We start from the raw sequence: 9754 nt of genomic DNA, 5'->3' as shown, positions 1-9754 counted from the left end.
GGGTGAGTCTGCTAATTCCAGGGTCTGAGAACTGCTGGCACCAGGCCCACCTGTGGGCGCACATTCCCACATGGACTGGCCATGCCAAGGTCCAGTCTCGGGCAGGAAGCAGAGGCCAGGTGGCTGGGCTGAGTGGGGGAGGCAGATGATCCCCCAGCCCAGAGCCCCTCTGCTCTCCAGCTGCTCCCTTTGTCAGTCCCCTTGAGCACCAACCAACAGCAATCTCAGAACATGCTGGACCCCAGGGGCTCCCTCCCCTTCCAGCAGAGACCACAGCGCCTCATTACTTAAATAGTCTTTATTTCTCATGCACTAGGAAAGACAGGATTGTACGAAACACTGCATTTCACAGCAAAGGCCTCAGTCCAGAACATAATGCAGGGCACTGGCTAGGACCCAGGTCGTGTGAAAATTCAGGGGCCACACAGGGGACATGGCCCCTGAACAGGGCAGTGCCAGAGCCCTCCAGCTGCCTGGCCCAGGAGCACGGGGAGTGCGTGGAGCCAGCAGTGATCAGCAGAGGCAGGGACCCGGCACCCAGAGGCCAGGGCTGCAATGGGCCCACAGCCCAGCCACCCGCCCCAGGACTCCCGCAGCCCCGTGCCCACAGTGGGCACGTCTATATGGCGACCTCCCACCGCACCCAGCCACATAAACTGGACAGGGACTGAAACGCAAGCTCAGATTTGCCCATGGGACCCCTGTGGCCAGAGGGGCCAGCCCCCCACAACCATCCCTAGGGCCTGTGGACAGATACACGCCCGCAGGGGTGACCGAGCACCGTGGGAACAGAGCCAAGGCTGAGGCACAGGTGAAGCCCTGCTCGCCCCGAGTGGCGGGGCAGACACGGCGGGACGGGACAGAGACATGCAGGACAGGACACAGAGGGACGGACACATGCAGAGGACGGGGCAGAGCGCGGCTGAGCTGCGGGGTTCACTGAGGCCCGGGGCTCGGCGGCACGCCCGGCTCCTCGGCGATGGTCTCCAGCATCTCGCTCTGGACGGCCTGCGTGATGAGCGCCAGCTCCTGGCACAGGGTCTCGTGGCGGTAGCCCACGCGGATGTCCGGCACGTTGGTGCGGCGGATGTCGTTGCCCTCGGGGCCCTCCTTCGTGTAGTTGGGCCCCAGCCAGTGGCTCTTCACCTGCAGGGGACAGACAGAGGGGGCGGGGCAGGGGCGATCGGGCAGGGGACCCCTGGATCCCAGCCGAGGGCGGGGCGGGGCGGTGGGCAGGGGTTACCTTGTGGGAGAAGCCGCTCATGAGCACGCTGTTGCGCGCCAGCTCACACATGTCGCAGGAACTGAGCTTCCACACCTGGGTGGCGATGCTGTACTCCTCCATCAGCGGCTCCTGCGCGAGCCAGTCCCCTCAGGCCGCGCCCCCGCGCCCGCCCCGAGCCCCCGCGCCCCGCGCGCTCCCGAGGGCGCCGACCTTGGTGAAGTGGAACTGCAGGGGGTCGTCGGTGGACAGGGAGACCATGAGGCCGCGGGACAGGTACTCGGGGAGCGGGTTGCGGTGGTAGCTGAGGAAGAGGCTGTTGTTGCTGAGCGGGGACATGGCGATGCCGATCTGCGCCAGGTAGTACAGGTACTGCAGGACGGGGGCCTGGGGGGGGCGGGCGGGCAGGGTCAGCGGGCAGCGGCACAGGGGCCGGCGGGCAGGGCGGGGTGGGGCGGGGCGGGGCGGGGGGCGCGGCCTGACCTTGCGCAGGAGCAGCCCGTGGGAGATGTTCTCGGCCAGCATGAAGGCCGACACCAGGTGGTGGACGGGGCCGGCCTCCCCGCAGTGCGGCCGCAGCACGAACGTGTGGAAGCCCCTCTGCCTGGGGCACGGAGACCGGGTCAGCCCCGCCGTCGGGGGCGGGGCGGGGGAGGGGCGGAGGGGCGGGGCGGCACCTGCGCAGGTGGTTGAGCACTGCCATGTTGGCGAAGGTGTAGTACAGGTAGTAGGCGTAGGGCGGGTTGTCCTCCTCCACCCACGCCTCGGGCAGCGGGCTCTCCAGGTTAAACACGTGGTTCTCGGGCTTGGACTCGTCGTCCACGCTGTCGAAGCCGTCCACCTGCGCGGGGCGGGGGTGGGGGGGCGCCCCCCAGGTCAGGCCCCCGCCGGCCAGCCCCGCCCCGCCGCCCACCCTCCGGGCCACCCCCTCACGTGCTCCAAGAAGAGGTGCAGCTCCGGGTGGCTGGCGGGGTGCACCGTGGCCTCGAAGAGGGGCAGGAAGATGTTCTCCAGCATCTCCTGGAAGTTGGCCAGCTGGCCCTTGGTGCGGTACACGTCGCTGTGGGCGAGGGGCCGCGCCGGGCGGGTCAGGGCAGGGCGCGGGGAGGCCCTCCAGCCGGCCCCCTTCCCCGCCCGGGGGCCACTCACAAGAGGCGCGGCACCTGCACTAGCCAGCGCACGTTCGGGGAGTGCACGCGGTGCATGACTGCCCAGCGCGCCAGCTTGTCCCACTCGTCCCGGGCGCGGCCGTAGATGGACAGCCGCAGCTCCGCGTTCTGGTACTTGCTCTCCTCCAGGTCGGACATCACCTCCTGGGAGCCGCGCGAGGCGAGGGTCACACGCAGACCGCGCCCACTCCCACCCAGGCCTCCCCACACTGCCCCCTAGCCCCGGCAGGAGGGGCCACGCCCCTGCCCCTCTTCACCTTGATGATATGCGCAAAGTACTTCCCGGCAACCCTGTTGTCCGTCTTGATGAAGATCTCCCGGAGGACAGACTCCCCAATGGGGTTGTACTTGGCGTTGAACTTGTCGAAGCGGTGGAAGGTGTTCCTGTCCTGGGGGTCAGGAGACACCTGGGTCACCACCGGCCCCACCTGCGCCCGCGAGGCCCCCAGCCCCCGGGCCCAGGCACTGACCGCGTGCACGTCAAGCGTGTCCACGCTCAGGTCGTACGCCGTGAGGTTCATACTCTCGAAGACCTCGCGCAGCGTCTGTTCGCGGCCCTGCTCCACATGCACAATCTCCTCCAGGTGCCGCTTCATCGCCCGCTTGATGAAGCGCAGCAGGTGCTTCTGGTTCATGCAGGACGAGGCGTGGATGTGCGTGTCCACCTGGGGGCACAGGGGGGCTTCCAGGTCCTGCGGGGACTGGGCGGGGAGGGGAGGAGGGGCAGGCGGGGGCAGGGGCTCGGGCGCACCTTGCGGATGTTGTAGAAGTCCCGGTGCGGCACCTTCTTCTGGGCCGCCAGCTCCTTCATCTCGTTGAGCAGCACGTGCATCTGGAACTTGGAGCTCAGGTACTGCAGCCGGCGGTAGCAGAAGGACTTTCTGGGCAGGGAGCAGAGAGCCGGGCGTCAGGCCGGGCTTGGCAGGGTGCCCGGGGTGGGCGGGGCGGTGTGCAGGCGGGGAGGAGAGAGGGGCTCACATGGGGCCGTTGATGATGAGGGCCATCAGCACGTTGACGTCGGCCACAAACTCCTGCAGGTCGGGGTAGGGCAGCTCCACCTCGGCACAGCTGGCAAAGGCAGCCCAGTGAAGAGCGCGCGCCAGCCCCGTGCCTCACCCCCCCGCAGGCCAGTGTTCCCCCCCCTCCCCCCCGCCTCACCCCGTGCCCCTCTTACTGCTCATCGGGCTCCCTGTGGGTGTAGACATGCACCACGCCCTGCACCATGCGCAGGCCTAGGCCCAGGTCCCCGGGCATGGTGCTGGGCTCACAGTGCTCGTAGGGGTGCTGCTCCAGGGCTGGGGGGTGCACCGGAGTGTCTGCAGGGGCAGCAAGAGGGGCGGGGCCAGGCTCACCTCACACCCAGCAGCAGGCAGGGCACCCAGAGGGAGAGCGAGCGCCCCCCGCCCCGCCTCCACCCGGGGCCAGGAAGGGGGTCCCACCGGCAGACACGGGGGTGTCAGGCCCCTGCTCGTAGGTCCGCGTCTCCAGCGGCTTCTCGGCCAGCTGCTGCAGGTAGCGCCGGGTGGTGGGGCAGAAGCTCTGCAGCGACAGGGCCATGTACTTCTCCCGAATGAACAGCGCCCGCACCACGCTCTTGGCTGCATCCAGCAGGTCTGTGAACGGCACCTGAGGCCCAGGCAGTCTGAGCGCCCCGTCTCCAGGCCAGGAGGGGGGGCTAGCACCCACCTCCCACCAGGGCGAGCACTCCTCTCTCTCCCCCAGCACCCGGCCCCACCCCCACAGGCAGGGTCCAGGGGTGCCGGGCCCAGAAACCCAGGCCGACCAACACTCACCCCACACTTCTCCTCTCCAGAGATGGTGACGCGCTGGAACTCCCGCTCCAGTACCACGTCGCGCTCCCGCAGGCCCCGGTCGCCCTGCCCCTCGCCCTGCTCCTTGTAGAGTCTGTGGAAGGAGACACCGTGGGAGGGCGCGGCACCCCCGGAGGCACACCCCCCCACGCACTCACCCCATCCTTCTGCCCTGCTCACTGGAGGTCCGAGTCACTGTCTGTCTTCAGGAAATCTTGCTTGGCCCGAAGCAGGATGTCTGGCTCCAGCCTGGAGGCGGGAGAGCAGCGGTGAGGCAGGCAGGGGGCCGGACGCCCAGCGGGGTGGTGCGCCCCCTCACAGGGCCCGGGCTCCCTGTGCCCCCACCCCAGGGCGGCAGGGCCGGGGCTCACTTGACATCCTGGCTGATCTGCCGCTCCAGGCGCTGGCGTCGCTCCTCCAGCTGCTCTATGGGGCTCTCCTCAGGGAACTCGTACGGGGCACTGCGGAGCTCACTCTCGGCCAGCGAGCGGCTGAACAGCTCCTGGAGCGAAGGCAAGGCCTCTGAGCAGGCGGCAGCAGCGGGGGGCCAGGAGAAGAACGCGGCCAAGGCACCCCACTGGGGGCAGGGGGGGGGGATCTGAGGCAGCCGTACCTCGGCGATCTCCTTGTACTTGCCGTCCATCGAGGTGCGCAGGTCCAGCGGGAAGTGCTTGAGGCAGGGGGCAGGACCCGGCAGGGAGCGAGCGGACTGCAGCGGGGGAGCCCCCAGGCCTCCCCGAGCGTCTGTGGAGATAGTGATGCCCAGGGTCAGAGGGGGAGGGTCTGGCCTGGGAGCACCGAAAGCCCCGGGCCAGGCCCAGGCAGGGGTGAACAAAGGAACTGTCCAGGGGCCTCCCCCCACCACACTGATTCTCAGATTGCATAAATCGTTCACCTTTCACCAAAGGACCGCCCTCCAGTGGACCCCCCCACCCCCCACTTCCCCACCTATCCTGGGCTCCGGTCTCGGGGGGCCCTGAGTCTGCCCCAGGAAGGGGTCACTGACTCCAGGCCTCCAGTCTGAATCCCGGGCTCAGGCCTGCCCCCTCCACCCAGAGACACTCCCGGGGAGTCGCCCAGCATCCCCCTCCCAGCCCACAGCCCACACACCACCCGCAGCCCAGCTCAGGCGGCCACGGCGCCACTCGGCTCTGACAGGGAAGTGAGGGCAGGAAGTGGAGGAGCTGGCTGGCACAGGAAACCCAGGCCCTCCCCAGAGGCCTGCCCTCTGCCCAGGACCCCGGAGCTGCCAAGCAGAGGCCCGTCCGGCTGCCCTCCCTCAGCTGGCCGCCCCCCCTTCCCCCCCAAGGGCCTGCGTCACTCCGGGCTGGGATCTGGGCGGGAGGCCCCAGGAGGGCCTGGGCAGGGATTATCAGCAGCAGGGGGCTGAGCGGGCCAGCAGCAGGGCAGGAGGGAAAGGCCCCACGGAGATGGCTCTGGGTCTCTGGGGCGCCAGCCAGGCCCCCACACCTCCCACTCTGGGGGCTGCTCCTTCCTCCCACACCCTCTGCACTGTGGCTCAGGGCGGGAGACCCTATCCATGTAGTGAGCCCTCAAGATTCTGGCCCACTTCCCGGCAGCCCACTCGGTCCCAGGCGGGATAAAGGGAAGAGGAGGCGCCCGCTGCAGGCCTGGGCCCCGGGCACTACCTGGCGAGGCTGGCTCCCCACGGCCTGCACCCACCCGAACTCCAGAACTCCGGATCGGGGACCAGCACGGGCTGTACCAAGTCAGGCCACATGCAGGGGAGACCCCGACAGGATGGAGTGTCAGGGACTGAGCAAGTTCAGGGAGCCCCAAGAGTTAGGGAAGAAGGGTGCTGGAGGCCTGAGGAAGCCCCAAACCAAACAGAGCCCTAACCTGTCCAGGACCAGAGTCTAGTCAAAAGTGTGGCTCTTGGGGGAGGGGTAGAACAGAGTAAGCTGTGATGGCTGGGGTAGACTGCAGGGGTGGGGCAGGGACAGTTAAAAACACTGCTGGCCTGGGGGGCAGTGCTGGGCAAGGCCTGAACCGTCAAAGAGCAGAGGGCAAGGCAGGGCTGGCACCTTTATCACCACAGCCTGCTAACAGCTCCTATTTTGCCCACACAGTCCTCCTAAACCCAGCTGGGGCCCCTCCCAAAATGAGGCCTCCCCTGGGAGAGGCGGGAGCTCTAAGGCCTCCAGAAGGCTGAGAGAGATAGGCACAGTGAGGGCGCCCACAGAGAACAGCATCCTCGAGTGTGGGCTCCCGGGCTCATCGCGCTGCCCACACGCAGTCCGAGCCACGGAGCAGGGGGCAGCAGGTGCGGGGGGGTGGTGTCTCAGGCCACAGCCAGGCCGAAGCAATGAGCCGTGCAGGGCAGAGGAGAGAGGGGAGCTGGCAGGCAGCGCTGAGGGGTGCACTCTCTCTGGAGAGGGCAGAGCAGGAAGGGCAGCACAGCAGCTCATCCCCAGGGTGTGCGACAGCCCGAGCCTAAGGTCCGTTTGCACAAGAACCTCCTTCTCCTTGTGCAACTCCCTCCCTCCCTGACAGGCATCGGCCCTCGGTGGCTGTGGAAAGGCTGGCAGGAACCTGCTCAAAGGCCGTCCCACTTCCACCAGGCAGCTCGCCCCCCCCCCCCCCCCCGGCAATACTGGGATGAACAAAACAGTTCCAGAAGCCAGAACGACCCCCAACCTCCACAAGCTCGCCAGGCCCCTCGCTGGACAGACCTCCAGGGTTCACAGGAGGTGAGCACAAGCAGTGACCTCCACATTCTCTGGGCCGGGCCAAGAAGACCCAGCTGTGGGATCTTCTGATCACTGTGCTGGAAGTTCCCAGTCACAACAATACACTCTCTCCCACACACGCGCGTGCGCGCACACACATACACTCACACTCTCATACTCACGCTCATACACACACTCACACATACACACATACGCCCATATACACTCACATCCACACACACGGTTACATTCACACACAGTCACATTCACTCATACACTCATATTCATATACACACACATTCACACTCATACACTCACACACTTATTCTCATATGCTCACACATTCACACTCATTCACATTCACTCACACTCTCACATATTCTCTCCTGCCCGCTCTCTTCCTCTCTCTCTCTCTCTCTCTCTCTCTCTCTCACACACACACACACACACACACACACACTCACACTCACACAAGCCAGCCAGGCTACCTCTCAGCCACTCCCATCAATCTAAAACCAGTGAAACCAGGCACCTGGTCTACCCTCTTGACCACCGGCCCTTTGCTGCCAGCTAAGAGCCTCAGCAAGCAGGGCACTGTGGCTTTGAGCTAAATATCAAATACTTTCACCCCAAGCCTGCAGACCTTAGGACCCGGGGAAAGACCCTCCGTTGGCACCCACCTGAGCAGACCGCAGGCTAAGCACCATCAGTGGCCTGAGCCTAGACAAAAGGGACATCACCAGCCCACAGAACTGATACCCACTGGCAGCTAGGGCGAGGCTGGCCTTGACCTGGTCACCAAAGCAGGTGTGGCTCTTCTGTCAGCCCAGAGCACACAGCTGTCCCTGGGCAAGCCCTGGAGAGCCAGGCACACCACGCTGCGTGCTCCAAATGGTGCAGCAATGCCTACCCGAGCGGCAGCCAGACCAAGGCAAGCAGCACATGCAACCCCGATTCCGGCTGGCCCAAGGACACCCCAGACCTCTGAGGGAGGCTCACGAGATGCCCCAGGAGCAAGCACACAGCGGCTGGCAAAAACAAGTGAGCCCCACCTTCATGACCAACTAGCAAGGGTGAACCCTACTGCTAGACTCCAGTGAGAGTGCTGGAAAGGGGGTCCCCAGAGGAGAGTCGAGCCCGAAGTGGGAAAGACACCGCCGAGAGCGGCGCATCCAGCCCGCACCCCAGTCCCGTGCATACATCCCCCTCCCCTCCTTCACAAGCGCCAACAGCCCCAGCCGGGGCATTCAGGACACGTGTGCAAACACACCCCCCTCACACGGCACCTCCGCCCACTCCCCCTCCCGGGCATCCCCGCCACCGAGACCCGTCACCTGCAACCAGCTGCCGCGACTTCCCGGGCCGGCCGTTCCAGCCGCCCGAACGCCGGGCACCGCGGCACAGAGGGCGCAGGCCAAGCCCACTCGCCACTCTCCGGGGCCGGCGACCCTGGGCAGGGAGCGGTGGCCGGGCACCGCCTGCGCCGGGGCCGGGGGTACCCGCTCACCTGGCACTGCAGAGGCGGCCTGCAGGCTGGCCCGCTTCTTAAAGGGACACTTGGCCTTGGCCTTGCCGGGGCAGGATGCCATGGCTCGGGCCGCGGGGCCGGCGGGGGGCGTCCGAGCCGCAGCAGCTGGGCCCCGCGCGGCCACCTCCGAGCCCGTCCTCCGCCCCGCCCCCAGCGGGAGTGACTGAGGCAGGAAGCAGCGCCCCGCCGGCGGAAGCGGCCCTGGCCGCGATTCCTCCCGTTGTCTAGGCAACGTCGGCGAGGGGGCCTCCATCCCCGCCCCTTAGCCCTGCCCGCCCTCCGCGGTCCCCGGAGCGACGCGACGCGGGTGGCGGGGACCGAGGGGGAGAGCGCCAGGCGGGGGGGCCAGCCGCCCCCTCCAGCTGCCCCCGGGACCCCGGCTCCCACTGCACCCCCGGCACGGGCCCTCGCCCCAGGCCCGGGCTCGGGGGCAAAGGGGAGCCAAAGTCCGCGGCCGCGGGTCCAGCAGCCCGGAGGAAAATGATCCGGGCCCACGGGAGCCCCAGGCGGACTCCCCGAACCTCGGAACACGTGCCGCGCGGGCAGGCGGGCCCCGCGGAGAGCCAGCCCACCGCCCACTCCCTCCGGCCCCCCGCGACCCCACACCCCCGGGGGAAGCCCACCCGGGAGGACGGGCTGGAACTGAGAATCCCGGCCGGCAGGGAGGAGCCTGCCCTGGGGAAATTCCACTGACCGGCACCAGCTGCCTTCTAGGAAGGCGGGAGGCCGGGCCGCGGGGGCCGCGCTGGGGGGCTTCCCGGCCCCCGGTCCCGCGCGCACTCACCTGAGCTCATGCCGCCCGAGCCCTGCGGGGCCCCGGGGAGTCGGCCCGCCAGGATCTACAGAGCCACGAAGGCGGGCAGGGGCGCGGACCCCACGAGCCCCGACCCTGGCCCCGGGAGGCGGGCGAGAAGGCAGCCTTCCCGAGCCGCCGGGAGACCCCCGCGGCCCAACTCCCCCCGACCCGGCCCCACCCTCCGGAGGCCGGCAGGCCACGTGCTCCCCAGGGAGCGGGCCGGAACTCGACCCGGCTCCCCTCACGCCTCCCGGGGGACTCGGGATCGCACGCCAGGGGCTGCAGTGGGTGGGGAGCCACGCAACAGGTGCGACTCCACCAGAAGCCCGCGGACACAGCCGCGCGCCTCCGCAGCCCCAGGCCCAGCCAGGTCCGAGACCCCGCCCACGCCGGCCCCGCCCACGCCTGCCGGCCCCGCCCACTCCCGGCCACGCCCGCGCCCGCCGGCCACGCCCACGCCGCGCTCCCCTCGGCCGGGCGCCACGTGGGCGGCGGCACCCGGCGGTCGGCGAGTCCCAGGCGGGTGTGTGCTTCCTCG

The 9754-nt window shown here is 68.2% G+C and overlaps 1 protein-coding gene across 2 annotated transcripts; it reads right to left on the bottom strand.

Annotated features, from left to right (window-relative positions):
• Positions 1-301: 301 nt before the first annotated feature.
• Positions 302-9358, bottom strand: AMPD2 (adenosine monophosphate deaminase 2). 2 transcript variants are annotated; one of them, XM_056139021.1, is made up of 18 exons: positions 8400-8590; positions 4816-4946; positions 4574-4704; positions 4383-4451; positions 4185-4296; positions 3831-4017; positions 3566-3707; positions 3370-3459; positions 3143-3272; positions 2862-3056; positions 2649-2780; positions 2372-2535; positions 2156-2282; positions 1900-2063; positions 1706-1826; positions 1436-1609; positions 1244-1354; positions 302-1146 (listed from the first exon to the last, which is right to left on the bottom strand). In XM_056139021.1, the coding sequence occupies exons 1-18, from the start codon at positions 8479-8481 to the stop codon at positions 937-939; spliced, it is 2472 nt and encodes an 823-aa protein (XP_055994996.1). In that variant the 5' UTR covers positions 8482-8590; the 3' UTR covers positions 302-936. The 2 variants fall into 2 exon arrangements, with proteins under 2 accessions (XP_055994996.1, XP_055994995.1); XM_056139020.1 differs by lacking the exon at positions 8400-8590 and adding an exon at positions 9205-9358 and having other exon boundaries at positions 304-1146.
• Positions 9359-9754: the final 396 nt, after the last annotated feature.

This window comes from Sorex fumeus, unplaced genomic scaffold (assembly GCF_029834395.1).
Source record: "Sorex fumeus unplaced genomic scaffold, SorFum_2.1 ptg000131l, whole genome shotgun sequence".
NCBI lineage: Eukaryota > Metazoa > Chordata > Mammalia > Eulipotyphla > Soricidae > Sorex > Sorex fumeus.
This window is presented reverse-complemented; position numbering and strand designations above follow the sequence as displayed.

Coding starts and splice junctions, on each gene's coding strand:
- AMPD2 (XM_056139021.1), bottom strand. CDS start 8,481: ATGGCATCCTGCCCCGGCAAGGCCAAGGCCAAGTGTCCCTTTAAGAAG. Junction 2,781..2,861: donor ACACGCTTGACGTGCACGCG/GTCAGTGCCTGG, acceptor CCTGACCCCCAG/GACAGGAACACCTTCCACCG. Junction 1,827..1,899: donor GTGCTCAACCACCTGCGCAG/GTGCCGCCCCGC, acceptor TCCGTGCCCCAG/GCAGAGGGGCTTCCACACGT.